This window comes from Anolis sagrei, chromosome 10, assembly GCF_037176765.1.
Source record: "Anolis sagrei isolate rAnoSag1 chromosome 10, rAnoSag1.mat, whole genome shotgun sequence".
In the NCBI taxonomy this organism is placed as follows: Eukaryota; Metazoa; Chordata; class Lepidosauria; order Squamata; family Dactyloidae; genus Anolis; species Anolis sagrei.
In genome coordinates this window covers 22,536,385-22,553,856 of record NC_090030.1, presented here as the reverse complement: position 1 = coordinate 22,553,856, position 17,472 = coordinate 22,536,385, and the positions used below count along the sequence as shown (strand labels likewise).

Here is a 17,472-nt window from a genome sequence, read left to right as displayed (position 1 = left end):
TTAAACATGACAAGTTGTCCTAAGGAAGCCATTGGATGCTGTTTATGCGTTACAGAAGGAAAACTGAGGCTTTTGTGCCATGGAGCCTACAGATCCATATTCCCTTGTATTACACTTTTTCTTCCTGGGTTATAAATGACATTATTTCCTAATTGGTTCTATCATTAAAAATATAATAATAATAATAATTATTATTATTATTATTATTATTACTATTATTATTATTATTACTATTATTATTACAGACTAGCTGTCCCCTGCCACGCGTTGCTGTGGCCCACTCTGGTGGTCATGGGGGTTCTCTGTGGGAAGTTTGGCCCAATTCTATCATTGGTGGGGTTCAGAATGCTCTGTGATTGTAGGTGAACTACAAATCCCAGCAACTACAACTCCCAAATGTCAAGATTCTATTTTCCCCAAACTCCACCAGTGTTCACATTTGGGCATATTGAGTATTCGTGTCGAGCTTGGTCCAGATCAGTTTTTTTGAGTGAAGGACATACATTGGGTTGTTAAGTGTCTTGTGTCCAAATTTGGTGTCAATTCGTCCAGTGGTTTTTGAGTTCTGTTAATCCCACAAATGGACATTACATTTTTATTTATATAGATGTGGAGGCAGATAAGAGGAAAAAGTCTGGTGGCCTCTTGAAGAGCAGCTTGTTTGTTTGTTTATATATTCAGGATATTTTTATGCCGCCCTTCTCAAGATTTCAAGACTCCATGGATTGTTCCATCCTGTACCTAAGATGGCAGCAACATGCATGCATTGAAGCATCCATGCACACCACATGGGATGTCCATCGCCCTTACCTTCTTCATGTTTGCCCCCAGTTTAGGGTAAGGTGGCCGGTTGACTTTATTCCAGTCGACAGGGACTTTGATCTTTTCGTAGAGTTGCAAGATGACCATGGCGTCCTGCAGGTCTCTAAAAGAGAGAGAGCATTCATGAGTCCTCTTGAGCATGGCCATGTTTGGGTCCCTGACACTTTAAAAAGACATAACTCCAGGTCCATAATACAGTAGGACCAACCCATAACCTTGGGAGAAATGTGAAAGCGTGGATCCTATTTAAATGCATGACTTTCACTGGAAGCACACTGCAGGATAATGTTGGATAAGCAAGAAAATTGCTTCAGCATGACCCCACCATGGTCAAGATTTGGTAGAAACATACCAAAGGATTATGCTGGAGGATTAAGACTGAATGCCTCTAGTATTGCTTACTTACTATACTTAGGTAATTGTCCAAGGCAATCCCTTATTGTCTGAGTAGGATTGTCTTCCAAGATGGTGGTGGGTCCGTAGGTGACTGTGGAGCCCTATTCTTGATCTGCATCTTCTCCTGCAGTGAGGGCATCGGTTTCCAGGTGGAAGGCGGTCCCGGTTGGGGTTGGCTTGATGCACCTTCCTCTTGGTACATTTCTTCCTTCTGCCCTCCGTTCATGTCTCTTCAAATTCTACAACACTGCTGGTCACAGCTGACCTCCAGCTGGAGCACTCAAGGGCCAGGGCTTCCCAATACTCAGTCTCCATGCCAGAGTTTTAAAGGTTGGCTTGGAACCCATCTTTAAATCTCTTTTCCTGTCCTCCAACTTCCATTTTCTGTTCTTGAGTTCAGAATAGAGCAACTATTTTGAGAGACGGTGGTCAGGCATCCGGACAACGTGGCCAGTCCAGCAGAGTTGATGGCGGAGGACCATCACTTCAATGCTGGTGGTCTTTGCTTCTTCCAGCACCCAGACATTTGTCCGCTTGTCTTCCCATGAGATTTGCAGGATTTTTCAGAGGCAACGCTGATGGAATCGTTTTAGGAGTTGCACGTGATGTCTGTAAACAGTCCACATTTCGCAGGCGTATAGCAGGGTTGGGAGGACAATAGCTTTATAAACAGGCACCTTGTTATCCCTACGGATGTCCCGGTCCTCAAACACTCTCTGCTTCATTTGGAAAAATGCTGCACTCGCAGAGCTCAGGCGGTGTTGTATTTCAGTGTCAATGCTGACTTTTGTGGAGAGGTGGCTGCCAAGGTAGCAGAAATGGTCAACATTTTCTAATGTTACACCATTAAGCTGTATTTCTGGCATTGGAGAAGGATTGGCTGCTGACTGCTGGAAGAATACTTTGGTTTCTCGATGTTCAATGAGAGTCCGAGCTTTTCGTATGCTTGTGCGAAGGTGTTTAGAGTGGCTTGTAGGTCTTCTGAATGCGCAAAGATGAAGTTGTCATCAGCATTGGAGTTCTACAACAGATGTTGCTTAGTCCTCGAGTGCAACAAGATGGTCAATGTCTAATACAATGGTTCTCAACCTGTGGGTCCCCAGCTGCTTTGGCCCACAACTCCCAGAAATCCAAGCCAGTTTACCAGCTGTTAGGATTTCTGCGAGCTGAAGGCCAAAACATCTGGTGACCCATAGGTTGAGAACCACTGGTCTAATAGCAGCATGCCACAGAATTGTGCTGGAGAACCTAAAAATGCCTAGAGAAAACACACTTCTTTTGGACATAGCAAAGTGAACCTGTGGGTAGTAGTCCTGAAGATACAGGGATTGTTATTCATTGATGCTGGGCAGCTTTCACAAGACAATACATATGAGTCCAAGACTTACCCATAGAGATGGTTGACATGAGGGTTCACCCCGAGAGAGTTCATCCAGTTGCGGAACGTCCTCTCTTCACGGGTTTCACCTAAAGTGAACAAAACCAAAACCTCACAAATGGTTGCTTTAAAGAACGACTATTATTGTGTGTCTGCAAGGTATGTGGGCCCTTCCTAATATTGAGGCACCTTGGTCAGGTATGTCCAAGGAGGCTTGCTGCCAATTACTGTCTCAGGACTGTTTAAAGATTGAGAGGAGGAGTCTGTGTTTCAGGGTTGGAGGCCGAAGTTCAAGGCATGGAAACCCACTGGGCAGGTTGGGACAGGTCAGAGAATCATAGAATCATAAAGTTGGAAGAGACCTAATGGGCCATCCAGTCCAACCCCCTGCCAAGAAGCAGGAATATTGCATTCAAAGCACCCCTGAGAGATGGTCATCCAGCCTCTGTTTAAAAGCTTCCAAAGAAGGAGCCTCCACCACACTCCGGGGCAGAGAGTTCCACTGCTGAATGGCTCTCACAATCAGGAATGACTTCCTCATGTTCAGATGGAATCTCCTTTCTTGTAGTTTGAAGCCATTGTTCCGTGTCCTAGTCTCCAAGGAAGCAGAAAACAAGCTTGCTCCCTCCTCCTTATGACTTCCCCTCACGTATTTATACATGGCTATCATGTCTCCTCTCAGTCTTCTCTTCTTCAGGCTAAACATGTCCAGCTCCTTAAGCCACTCCTCATAGGGCTTGTTCTCCAGACCCTTGATCATTTTAGTCGCCCTACTCTGGACACATTCCAGTTGGCAATATTTCTCTTCAATTGTGGTGGCCAGAATTGGACACAATATTCCAGGTGTGGTCTGACCAAGGCAGAATAAAGGGGGAGCATGACTTCCCTGGATCTAGACACTAGACTCCTATTGATGCAGGCCAAAATCACACTGGCTTTTTTGCCACTGCATCACATTGTTGGCTCATGTTTAACTTGCTGTCCACGAGGACTCCCAAGATCTTTTTCAGACGTACTGCCCTCGAGCCATGCGTCCCCCATTCTGTATCTTTGTATTTCATTTTTTTCCTGCCTAAGTGGAGTATCTTGCACATTCTCTTAGCCTCAGAGGAAGGCCAAGGAAAGCCTCCACGGCAGAAAACCCTTGGATAAACTCATCATGAAGGTACATAAAGGAGAAATGGGACAGGACAACAACATTCAGGTGTCATACCATGATGGCACTGCCAGATTGACCATTGTGTTTAAGTGTGGGGTGGCATCTTCCTGCTATATATATGTATATGTATGAGAGATTTTGCAGATGTGATGCAACTAAAATTTGAAGGCGTTCTGTTTCGGAGCGATTCCAAATGTTACGATAGAATTGTTAGCACTATGTAACAAAATTTGAAAGTATTATTTCCTGTTTAACATGGCTTATGTGGTCTTTACTTGGAAAGTAGTTCTACTCCAGAAACTTTGTTTTTGTGGCTGCCACAAACTAGGTTGAATTGGTTTGGACTTGAAAAACTAGAGCAAAATGTGCCTTTTGATAATCACTGGTCACATAACCAAACGGATGATTATGACCTGTTAGGATCATAACCTATTGGATTATGACCAACTGGGAAAAGCATAATCTTTATATCTTTCAAGAAAAGATATCCGCAGTGTAGGCCTACCCGCTTCGGGGTCCAAGGAAGGGGCCCCATCCACTGGCATAGGGACCCAATCCAACAATGCATTATGGTGGTATGGTGCAGAGTATTTGGCCTTCTTGGATTGGGACATCAATGTCCTGGGATCCTCTGCTACACCATACACATTGCTTACTTCAATGACAACTCTACGCTTCTTTTCCCAGGTTGCAATTTGTGTGTGTGCGTCAGGAGTGACTTGAGAAACTGCAAGTCGCTTCTGGTCTGAGAGACTGGGCTGTCTGCAAGGACGTTGCCAAAGGGACATCCGGATACGTTACCGTCCTTGTGGGAGGCTTCTCTCATGTCCTCGCATGAGAAGCTGGAGCTGACAGATGGGTGCTCACCCCACTCCCCAGATCTGAACTGCCAACCTTTCTGTCAGTGGTCCTGCTGACACTACACCACCAGAGGCGCTTTCACAGGTTGCAATGGAAGAGCACAATGGAGTAGTAATACATTACAATCATAGTTACACACAATTAGTTATTTCAGGGGTGTAAAAAAAATAACCACATTTTATAAATAAACCAAGTGTGTGTAAGACTTTTTTTCATATCAGGAGTGACTTGAAAAACTGCAAGTCACTTCTGGTGTGAGAGAATTGGCTGTCTGCAAGGACATTGCTCAGTGGAGGCCCGGATGTGTTACTATCCTGTGGGAGGCTTCTCACATGTCCCAGCATGAGAAACTGGAGCTGACAGATGGGAGCTCACTCCGCTCTCCGGATCTAAACTGCCGACCTTTCGGTCTGCAGTCCTCCCGGCACAAGGGTTTAACCCACTGCACCGACAGAGGTGCTTTTCCAGGTTGCAATGGAAGAGCACAATGGAGACACATATGGATGGAACAGATACCTACTCCTCTCCATTCAGGTGGCACTTTTGTGCAAAGAGGTAATTATACCTTTGCCTCTCTGCCCAGTTTCTGACTCTGAGGCCACCCTTATGCCCAGTAATTCCAGAGCAGCCATGGAAAGGTCAAAAGTGGGTCCAGCCACCCCTCTTGTTGCCCTATTTTGCTCCCCTTGTGCCTCACCTTCCAGCAGCGTCCAGTCAATGTCCTGGTTTTCTGGCTTGGTGAGGGCCGGGTACTTGTTGAAGAGGTTGGCCACAAAGGCCAGGTTCAGCTTGGGGTTGCCGCTCACCACGTCCGCCGGGGTCACAAACTGCCGGCAGCCCAGGCGGTCCGCTTGCTGGAGCATACACTCAGCTCTCTTCAAGTCATCTTTCTCCTGGAGAAGCAGAAATGGCACTTTTAAAATAAAAATTTTCCAGATCCATATTGCACTAACCAGAAACCTGATTGCATAACCAAGCTTTCAACATTTTTCTAAAGACCAGAAGGGAGGGGGCCAGTCTGATCTCACTGGGGAGGCAGTTCCATAGCTGAGGGGTTACCACTGAGAAGGCCATGTCTCTTGTCCCACCAATCGCGCCTAGATGTAGGTGGGACCAAGAGCAGGGCCTCCCTAGAAGATCTTAACACTCTAGCAGGTTCATAAGGTGAGGTTGTGGCTCTTAATGAGACATGCCGCATGATCACGGGGTGTCTGCACCCTACACCACTGGAGAAATTACACTGTTTAGCCGGTACTGCATCACCTGACATCCGCCAGGGAGTAGCAACCAGTAGTGAAAGGACCAAGGCAGTGACAACTCTGGCCCACCCCCTGTTTGGGTATCAGCCAGCACGCCAACGACTTAAATAAAAAAAATAGTTTTCTAAGATCTACAGAGACACTCGCTGGAACACCCCAGCAAGCGAGAGTCCAAAAGTGGCAGGCTCAAACTCAGAACCTTAAACAATGGTTGATAGCAAATGAGAGACTCCCCCTGGGCACACAGAAAACTGGGTGACTTGGAAGGCGCTGAACAGACTGCGCTCTGGCACCACGAGATGCAGAGCCAACCTTCAGAAATGGGGCTACAAAGTGGAGTCCACGACTGCGAGTGCAGAAAAGAGCAAACCACAGACCACCTGCTGCAATGCAACCTTAGCCCTGCCACATGCCCAATAGAGGACCTTCTTGCAGCAACACCAGAGGCACTCCAAGTGGCCAGCTACTGGTCAAAGGACATTTAATAGAAGACCAAGCCTGCAAACTTTGTATTTTGTTTGTTTGTTTGTTTTTAATGCAATACAACTGTTTTGGTTCACTCTTGCCATGATAAATATATAATGCGAGGAACATTTGGATAGGTAAGTTGGGCCAGAATTGTTTAGGGCATTATAGGCTAAAGCCCGCACTTTGAATTTTCTCAGTAACAGACTGGCAGCCAATGGAGCTGGCGTAAACAGGGGGGTTGTATGCTCCTTGTTCGTCACGCTGGTGAGCAATGTGGCTGCCACCCGTTGGACTACTTGGAGCTTCTGAACAGTCTTCAAAGGCAACCCCACGTACAGTGTGTTGCAGTAGTCTATTTGAGACTTCTGCACTTACACAATGTCCCTGTTCCAACTTACATACAAATTCAACTTATGACCGAACCTGTCTTGTTCATAACTTGGGGACTGCCTGTACTCTTTTGTGGTTCATTCAGCTTTTAAAAAATGGACCTATGTAGGTGGAGACGAGTATAAAAACACATGTAATGCAATGCTGAATTTCCACGCTTGCATTCTCATCACACTAATAAGACGCTTCCCCCAAAAAGTGAGTAAGTAGAGAATCAGAAAGAGTGCCACCTCGTGGTGGCATTTCCCTCTAAGACAGTGGTTCTCAACCTTCCTAATGCCGCGACCCCTTAGTACAGTTCCTCATGTTGTGGTGACCCCTAACCATAACGTTATTTTCGTTGCTACGTCATAACTGTCATTTTGCTCCTGTTATGAATCATAATCTAAATATCCGATATAAAGGATGTATTTTCATTCACTGGACCAAATTTGGCACAAATACCCAATACACCCAAATTTGAATACTGGTGGGGTTGGGTGGATTGTTTTTGTCATTTGGGAATGTTGGAGTTGCTGGGATTTATAGTTCACCTACAATCAAAGAGCCTTCTGATCTCCACCAGTGAGGGAATTGAATCAAACTTGGCACACAGAATTACCGTGACCAAGAGTAAATACTGGGAGGGTCTGGTGAACATTGACCTTGAGTTTTTGGAGTTGTAGTTCACCTACATCCAGAGAGCACCGTGGACTCAAACAATGATGGATCTAGATCAAACTCAGCACAAATACTCAATATGCCCAAATGTGAACATTGGTAGAGTTTGGAGAAAATAGACCTTGCCATTTGGGAGTTGTAGTTGTTGAGATTTATAGTTCACCCACAATTAAATAGCATTCTGAACCCCACAATTAAATAGCATTCATAGCATTATGAATCGTAATGTAAATATCTGATATGCAGGGTGTAGTTTCATTCACTGGACCAAATTTGGCACAAATACCCAATAAACCCAAATCTGAATACTGGTGGAGTATGGGGGAAAACAGACCTTGACATTTGAGAGTTGTAGTTGTTGAGATTTATAGTTCACCCACAATTAAATAGCATTCTGAACCCCACCAACGATTGAATTGGACCAAACTTCCCACACAGAACCCCATGATGAACAGAAAAGACTATGTTTTCTGATGGTCTTTGGCGACCCCTCTGACACCCCCTCGTGACCCCCAGAGGGGTCCCGACCCCCAGGTTGTGAAACTCTGCTCTAAGATGCCAATGCAGCAATCTGTTTCAGGCCAATCTTCCAAATGAGTGGGAAAAAAAGTCTGCATTGCCCTAGACCAGAGTATGGCATAGTGAGAGATTGGTGCTAAAATAAATCAGCAGTAATACATTACAATCATAGTTACATGCACTTAGTTATTTCAGGGATGTAAAAAATGAACCACATTTTGTAAATAACCCAAGTGTGTGTAAGACTTTTTTTCCATATCAGGAGTGACTTGAGAAACTGCAAGTCACTTCTGGTGTGAGAGAAATGGCCGTCTGCAAGGGCATTGCTCACTGGAGGCCCGGATGTGTTACTATCCTTAGGCTGGTTGTCTTCCTTGCCTGCCTCCTTCCCTCCCTCCATTGGGCCCGTGCCCCGTCCCGCTTCCCAGCTTGGATTTCCCTACTTGCCCCTGCTTGGTCTTCCAGCAGATGGCGCTCTTTTTGATTCAAAGCATTTTTACCTGTCACAGGTGTGACATCTATATAATGGAAAGTATGTGAAAACATGAAAACATTTGCCTGTTCGAATGCTACACTGTGTCCAAATTTTAAAGTAATTGGTGACATATTTTGGGAGATTTGTGGTCATTCACAAACGTACGTTTACATTTTTATTTATATAGAAGCGGACTCCCACCTCCCACCCAGATATACTCACATTGAAGCCGGACATGTTGATGTCAATCTGCGGCTCTCCTTCTTTTTGTCCTTTGGGTGCAATTTGGTTGAGGAGGTGGAAATAGGCCCTGGAGTCCTGGGATGGGTCAAACCCGGAAGAAAAAAACATCAGCCATTGCAAGACTGGCACAAATCTACGTAAGGAACTCAACTATGGAAAAATCAAAGGCGTTTGTACCTTTACAGAGATATTGAAGTCAGTAAGCTTGCGAAACCAACATGGAAAGAAGCAAAGAGAAGGGAGCGAGGGGAGAGGAAACAGAGAAGAAGGGAAGCAGGAATCCGGAAAGCATGAGAAGAAGAAAATCAAAGCGGTTAGATGCAGAAGTCAGTTCTGGCCCCGAAAGGAAGCAAAAGAGACCAACCCACGGATCGTTCTACAGACTCCAGTGGCACATTCCAACCCCAAATTGCTCTAGCAAAATCCCACCCAGGTGCCAGATCCCGTCTCCACCGAGAGATACCTTGATCTCGGAGCTGAAGTTGTTGATCTTGTGCCACCCGGCGTTCTCCAAGTGGAAATTGGCCCAACGCAGGAGCAGCTCTTCGGGAGACAGCTTCATGAGGTCCTCCAAGGTCTCTCCATCTCGAAGCAGAGCGGCCAAAGCTGGGAAGGGAACAAAGGAGGAGGAGGCGACACACATTAAGACCTAAAAAACAGGCTCGTCCTCCCAAATGACCCCCGATTCGGTGGTGTTGGGCAACACTTTTAATTAAGAGAGGCCTAAATCCAGCCATTCATCCCATTCAGACAAAGGAGGGACACACAATGCTCCCTTTCTGTAAAATCACAAGCGAAAGCCACAACACTGCAGTGGGAAAGAGATATAAATGGGAGCTACTTTTTAAAAATCCTTCTATTATTATTATTATTATTATTATTATTATTATTATTATTATTATTATTATTTGAAACACAACAAGATGTGTCCACAGCAGACAAGATCACTCTGTTGGCTGTTGTATTGAATCAAATGTCGGACACTTCCCAAGTGTCTAGGACTGTGTGATGTATCGGCAAATAATGCATACAGATCCCAGTAAGGTGGCCTTCTGCAGCTGGCATATGGTAATCTTGTCAGCGCCAATTGTATTTAAGTGCAGGCCAAGGTTTTTAGGCACTGCACCCAGTGTGCCGATCACCACTGGGACTACCTTGACTGGCTTGTGCCAGAGTCTTTGCATTTCGATCTTTAAATCCTGATATGTATTATCATCATCATCATCATCATCATCATCATCATCATCATCACCATCTATATAAATAAAAATGTAATGTTCGTTTGTGGGATTAACACAACTCAAAAACCACTGGACGAATTGACACCAAATTTGGACACAAGACACCTAACAACCCAATGTATGTCCTTCACTCAAAAAAATTGATTTTGTCATTTGGGAGTTGTAGTTGCTGGGATTTATATTTCACCTACAATTAGAGCATTCTGAACCCCACCAACGATGAACCAAACTTGGCACACAACTTGGTCCATGACCAACAGAAAATAATGGAAGGGTTTGGTGGGCAGTGTCCTTTGGTTTTGGAGTTGTAGTTCACCTACATCCAGAGATCACTGTGGACTCAAACAATGATGCATTTGGATCAAACTCTACACAAATAATATGCCCAAATGTGAACACTGGTGGAGCTTGGGGAAAATAGGATCTTGACATTTGGGAGTTGTAGTTGCTGGGGTTTATAGTTCACCTACAATCACCAACGATAGAATTGGGCCAAACCTCCCACACAGAACCCCATGTGGGTCACAGCAACGAGTAGCAGAGGACGGCTAGTACTATATATATATATACACACACACATACATATATGTCTGATGGCGGTGCTGTAATTAGTGTGTGTCTTACAATCAATAGTGTCTTAAAAGCAAAAGAAATACAGCAATGTTTATTTTCGAGGTTGGAATAAGTGCTCTCCCTTCATTCACTTTGTGGGGTCTGCAACACAGCTCTGAACATCCCATTAATGTTTTATTTCCCTCTTTCGCTACAGAGAGCAGACATAGGTTGGAGGACTGCTAATGCACTCTGCCAGCCATTGCATTGTGTTCCCCAGGGCCGGCTGCATCAGCAGAAGGAAGGCAGTCCTGAGCAGCCAATGGGGCAAATGCATAGCCTTCCAAATAAGGACTCTTGCAGCTGTCTTCCCAAGCAATTGGCCCTGGGTTGGCTAGTCTCTGGGCAAGCAGGCTTCCAAGGGGTCGTCCTTACCTTCATTTCGGCTGATTTCGATGTCAGCAAACAAGCCGATCTTGATGATCTGCCAGAGGAGCCCCAGAACCAAGTGCGGCTTCCCTTCCCGCAGATCCTCAGCCCCGATATTGACCACATGGCACCCAATGGCCGAGGCCGAGTTCAGGGCCAAGTTCAGGTTTTCCTGCCGGGGAAAAGGGACAAAGTTGCACAGATCCCTCTCTATATGCCTTCGGAGCATCTGAAGCCAGCAGCTCAGATTCCCTAGTTTTGTAATGACTGCATCCACCATTGCCCCACTTTGCTCTTCAAGGCAACTCAATGGGAATCCTATCCACCAATCTGGGTTTGCAACGCTCTTCCTCTTTGGAAGAAGGCAGTTCGACTTTCCCAAATCCACTGAGCAAATATGTGTGGCTGAACAAGCATCTCAAGCCTGGGACCCCAGAGTTTTAATCTGATGCCCAAATGCAAAGGGCTCGGCTGGCTCCCCTTAAGGCTGAGAGTGAGTGACTTGTCCACAGTCACCCAAAGGACTTACGTGGCTGAATGGGAATTAGGTCAATGTTCAAACCATGAAACTGCTATATCTAGCAATAGGTGGGAATAGGAAGGAAGGAAGGAAGGAAGGAAGGAAGGAAGGATAAGGGAAGGAGTGAAATTGTCACAAATGCGATTGGTGGCGATGAGAGGGAGGGCCTTCTCGGTGGCCACTCCAACCCCCTGGAAGTCCCTCTCCAAAGTGACTAAAACAGCCCCTTCCCTGACATCTTTTAAAAAGACAGACGAAGGCCTTCCTGTTCAAGCAAGTATTTAATGAAGCAATCTAATCTGAAATGACAGGAAGGCTAACTTGTAATAAGTTGTGCAAAGTGGGTATTATTTTAATTGACCAGTCTCTGCAACACTAGCAAAAATGGTAAATGTTAAACCATTTTAGAATATTTATTTAGGTCATTTTTATACATGGTTGGATTGTTACATGTGTTTGTTGTTTGCACTGTTTTTAAAATGTTGTGAGCCGCTTTGGGTCCCATTCAGGTTTTGTTTTTGTTTTTTGTCGTGTCGGGAGTGACTTAAGAAACTGCAAGTCACTTCTGGTGTGAGAGAATTGGCTGTCTGCAAGTTGGCCAGGGGACGCCCGGATGAACTGATGTTTTTATCATCCTTGTGGGAGGCTTCTCTCATGTCCCCACATGAGGAGCTGGAGCTGATAGAGGGAGCTCATCCGCCTCTCCCCGGATTCGAACCTGCGACCTGTTGGTCTTCAGTCCTGCCGGCACAGGGGTTTAACCCACTGTGGCACCGGGGGCTCCCCCATTCAGGGTGAAAAAGCGGGATATAAATAATAATAATAATAATTATTATTATTATTATTATTATTATTATTATTTACAGGGAGGAAAAGGGAAGGAAGGAAGGAAAGAAGGAATAATAATAATAATAATAATAATAATAATAATAATAATAATTCCGTCTTTCCTTCCTTCCTTCCCTTTTCCTCCCTGTAAATAATAATAATAATAATAATAATAATAATAATAATAATAATAATCTTTGTTTGTACTCCACCACCATCTCCCCAAAGGGACTCGGAGCAGCTCACAGAAGCGCTCAAAGTGCCGCATGTAGACAACAATACATAAGTATAAATACAAAGACATAAGTATAATCAACAGCACATAAAAATCTCATTGATAAATTATAAAAATGTGAAAATTACAAAATTCCTGGAACCTGCGCGTCGGCTATCTTTCTATCAACAATCAATCAAAGTGCGGGCCAGTACTATCAATGATCACATTGGCCATGGATTGCTCAGGATCAAAGGCCTGTCTGAACAGCTATGGTTTTAGACTCACCTGGAAGGCTTGAAGAGAGGGGGCTAAACTAATTTCTTTAGGCAAGGTATTCCAGACCTGGGGACCCACCATTGAGAAGGAAGGGGGGAGGGAGGGAAATGGAGGGAAGGAAGTAAATGGGAGGAAAGAAATGTGAGACAGAAGGGAAGGGGGAAGGGAATGAAGAAAAAGGGAGGAAAGAAGAGGAAAGAAAAAGGGAACGAAGGAAGGAAAAGAGAGGGAGGAAAAGGAAGGGAAGAGAGGAAGGAAAAGCGAGGAAAGAAAAGGGGGGAAAGAAAAAGGGAAAGAAGGGAGGAAAAGAAGCAAAAGAGAAGGGAGGAAAAGGGAAGAAAGGAAGAAAAGGAAGGATGAAAGAAGGAAGGAAAAGAGAGGAAGGGAGGAAAAGGGAAGAAAGGAAGGAAAAGGGAGGAAAGGGAGGGAAGGAAGAAAAAGAGAGGAAGGGAGGAAAAGGGAGGAAGAAAAAAGGGAAAGAAGGAAGGAAAAGAGAGGAAGGGAGGAAAAGGGAAGAAAGGAAGGAAAAGGGAGGAAAGGAAAAGAGAGGAAGGGAGGAAAAGGGAAGAAAGGAAGGGAAATGAGGAAAGAAAAAGGGAAAGAAGGAAGGAAAAGAGAGGAAGGGAGGAAAAGGGAAGGAAGGAAAGAAAAGGAAGGAAAGAAAAAGGGAAAGAAGGAAGGAAAAGAGAGGAAGGGAGGAAAAGGGAAGGAGAGGAAGGAAAGGGGAGGAAAGAAGGAAGGAAAAGAGAGGAAGGAAAAGGAGGGACGGAGGAAAAGGGAGCAAAGAAAAAGGGAAAGAAGGAAGGAAAAGGAAGGAAGGAAAAGGGAGGGAGGAAAAGGGAAGGAAGGACGGAAAACGGAAGAAAGAAAGGGGAGGAAAGAAAAAGGGAAAGAAGGAAGGAAAAGGTAGGGAGGGAGGAAAAGGGAAGGAAGGAAGGACGGAAAAGGAAGAAAAGGAAAATGAGGGAGGGAAAGAGGGAGAGGAAGATAGAAAAGAAGGAAAGGAAGGAAAGGAAGGAAGGGATGGGAGAAAGGAAGAATGAAGTAGGGAAGGGAAGAGATGCAGGGAGTTGGTACGCAAATTGCTGTGTCCAGAACTCTTTTCCATTTCTAATCTATTCCCAATGCAGCCTGAGTCACCCAGAGCCCCTTTTCTTCTACTTCAATTAAATATTTGCAGAAAGAGCATCCGATTGCAAGGAAGGGAAGGCTCCCGTTTCCATGTAAAACAAAGAGGCTGCACAAAGGCCCCTTGACTGGTTCAAGGCAAACAGAACTCTGTTTTTTCTGAGATCAGCAAACAGATGAAGCATTATTTCAGGAGAAGAATAAAAGAGAGAGTCCTCACCTGAATGATGAACGGTGTGAGCTTCTTCTTGTTGATTACTCTCTCGTCAATTGTGTCGGGGACAGAAAGGTTGACCATTTTACTGGGTGGTAGAGAGGAGAGGAAAATGAACATTAAAATACATGAAAAATGAAAAACGCAGATATGCAACAAAGAGATGCAAAATCAAGTGGAAAGCAATGCTTTTGAGTTCAAAAAATCAATAATTAATAATCTATATCCATAACAAAAGTGAAAATATGTATGTGTGCGTGTGGCTGGTGCCCACTTCCATGGACAGGCTCCCGCATCCACAAACACAAACCCACAGTGCTGAGGAGCCACCAAAGACCCTCCCTCCAATGACATTTTGGGTTATAGCGACAAACACTATAGACATGTAGCCCAACCCCTGCCAATGTCCTCCCCAAATACCATACTGCCCACCACCCAAGGAATGCTTCCATTCAGAAACAATTTCATCCTAGATTTTATGTGTTTCCTCCACCACAGACATCTCAGTGCTTCTGACTCTCTCCATTGGTGTGGAATTTGCATGATCCCGCCTACTGCCTCTCCCTTAATCCTTTCCTACTCTTTTCAACTCTGTCTGCATAACAAACAAAGCATAACTGAGCATACTGAAGGAGTTTGGGGGGCTGACTCCACATGATGGAAGTTGTAGTTCACTCTGTATTAAGTCAGATCACTGTGACCCCCACTGACAATGGATCTGGACCACATTTGCCACACACAACCCCCATGACCAAAGAAAAATACTGGAGAGGTTTTTTGGGGGGGGGGGTCACCTTGATCCATAGCCATTGTAGGTACTGGGATTTATAGTTCACCTGCAATCAAAGATCACTCTGGACCCCACCAACAATGGGCCTGGACCTAACTTAGCACACAGAACTCGAATAACCAATAAAAAATGCAGGAGGGTTTTGGGAAAAATTCATCGTATTTATAGGAATTATAGTTCACCTACATCCAGAGAGCTCTGTCAATGCAAACAACAATGGCTCTGCATCAAATTTGGCATGCATACCCAATATGCCAACATTTGAATACTGGTGAGTTTGGGGTGGAATTGGCCTTGACATTTGTTAGTTTAAGGTACTGGGATTTATAGTTCACCTGCAATCAAAGAGCACTCTGGACCCCACCAACAATGGCCCTGGACCTCACTTAGCACACAGAACCCTCAAGACCGACAAAAAATGCAGGAGGGCTTTGGGAAAAATTCATCATATTTATAGGAATTATAGTTCGCCTACATCCAGAGATCTCTGTCAATGCAAACAACAATGGATCTGCACGAAATTTGGCATGAATACCCAATATGCCAAAATTTGAATACTTTTGGGTTTGGGGTGGAATTGGCCTTGGCATTTGTTAGTTATAGGTACTGGGATTTATAGTTCCCCTGCAATCAAAGAGCTCTCTGAACTCCACTGTTGATAGACCTGGACCTAATTTGGCACACAGAATCCCCATGGCCAACTTAACGTACTGGAGGGATTTGATGAATTTTCTTGGTTTTGGGTATTTTTTTTCTGCCTTGCTCATTTTGGGAAATTATTTGGTAAATCATTGTAACAAATGGCTTGATAAATCATTTTAACAAATGAGTTGTTAAATCGTTTTAGCAAATGATGCACTAAATCACTTTCGCAAACGATTTGCTAAACCAATTTACCCAATGACTCGTTGAATCATTACAGCAGAATTACACTCTAACATTTTTAGAGAATCCGTTTCTCACATGTATGGGCATTTGTAGGCTCTTGAGATGGATGTTGGCAATGGGATCACACTGGAGGACCTACAAATGCCTTCTGTGGGTATTTGTGGGTCCCCCAGATGGAGCTTAATCATAAAATTGGACCTGAGAATCTGCAAATGCTTAGGAGAGAACATTTCTGTAGCTATTTGTTGGTTCTCCAGATGGATGTTGACCAAAGAATTGTGTTGGAGGACCAACAAATGTCTACAGAGAACAGTTGTATAGGCATGTGTGGGTTATCAGATATTGACTATAGGATCATAATGGAAGACTTACAAATGTCTAGAAAGAACACTTATTTAGCCATTCATGGGTCTCCCAGATGGAAATTAACCTAAAATAGTACCCGAGAACCTACAAATATCTAGAAATAACTGTTCTGTAGGCATTTCTAGGTCCTCCAGATTGAAGTTGAACATATGATCACACTGGGGGAGTTACAAATTGCTAGAAGGAACACTTTTGGAAGTATTTGCAGGTCCTTCATATGATAGTTGACCACAGAATTGTACACGGGAATCTACAAATGCTTAGAGATAACACTTCTGTAGGTATTTGTTGATTCTTCAGATGGACGTTGACCATAGGACTACACTGGAGGATGTACAAATGCCTAAAGAGAATATATCTTTAGCCATTTGTAGTTTCTCCAGATGGAAGTTAACCATAAAATTGTACCCGAGGACCTACAAATACCTAGAAATAACAGTTCTGTAGGCATTTCTAGATCCTCCAGATTGAAGTTGATCATAGGATCACACTGGGGGAGCTACAAATGGCTAGGAGGAACACTTTTGGAGGTATTTGCAGGTCCTTCAGATGATAGTTGACCATAGAATTGTACCCAGGAATCTATAAATGCTTAAGAGAGAACACTTTTGTGGGTATTTGTTGATGCTTCAGGTGGGCATTGACCATAGGACTACACTGGAGGATGTACAAATGCCTAAAGAGAATATATCTTTAGCCATTTGTAGTTTCCCCAGATGGAAGTTAACCATAAAATTGTACCCGAGGACCTACAAATACCTAGAAATAACTGTTCTGTAGGCATTTCTAGGTCCTCCAGATTGAAGTTGACCATAGGATCACACTGGGGGAGCTACAAATGGCTAGGAGGAACACTTTTGGAGGTATTTGTAGGCCCTCTAGATGGATGTTCACCATATAATTGTATCCGAGAACCTACAAATTCTTAGAGAGAACATTTCTGTAGGTATTTGTTGTTTCTTTAAATGGATGTTGACCATAGGACCACACTGGAGGTTGTACAAATACTTAAAGAAAATATGTCTTTAGCCATTTGTAGCTTCCCCAGATGGAAGGTAACCATAAAATTGTACCTGAGGACCTACAAATACCTAGAAATAACAGTTCTGTAGGCATTTCTAGGTCCTTCAGATTGAAGTTGACCATAGGATCACACTGGAGGAGCTACAAATGGCTAGAAGGAACACTTTTGCAGGTATTTGTAGGTTCTCCAGATGGATGTTCACCATAGAATTGTATCTGAGAACCTACATATTCTTAGAGAGAACATTTCTGTAGGTATTTGTTGTTTCTCTAAATGGATGTTGACCATAGAATTGTGCTGGGGAACCAACAAATGTCTACAGTTTTGTAGGCATTTGTTGGTTCTCTGATGCAATCTTATGGCAAAATC

The 17,472-nt window shown here is 44.1% G+C and overlaps 1 protein-coding gene across 3 annotated transcripts in view; it reads right to left on the bottom strand.

Annotated features, from left to right (window-relative positions):
- Nucleotides 1-17,472, bottom strand: part of PLS3 (plastin 3) — an 81,934-nt gene that overhangs the window by 8,968 nt on the left and 55,494 nt on the right. For 2 of the 3 annotated variants that reach the window (XM_060756091.2, XM_060756092.2), the window contains exons 7-14: nt 14,042-14,123; nt 10,859-11,024; nt 9,094-9,236; nt 8,808-8,834; nt 8,610-8,705; nt 5,314-5,509; nt 2,607-2,685; nt 811-925 (exon numbers count right to left, since the gene is read on the bottom strand). In XM_060756091.2, the coding sequence (XP_060612074.2) occupies nt 811-925; nt 2,607-2,685; nt 5,314-5,509; nt 8,610-8,705; nt 8,808-8,834; nt 9,094-9,236; nt 10,859-11,024; nt 14,042-14,123 (904 nt within the window). The remainder of the gene's footprint in view (nt 1-810; nt 926-2,606; nt 2,686-5,313; nt 5,510-8,609; nt 8,706-8,807; nt 8,835-9,093; nt 9,237-10,858; nt 11,025-14,041; nt 14,124-17,472) is intronic. The other variant, XM_060756093.2, reaches the window with a different exon arrangement.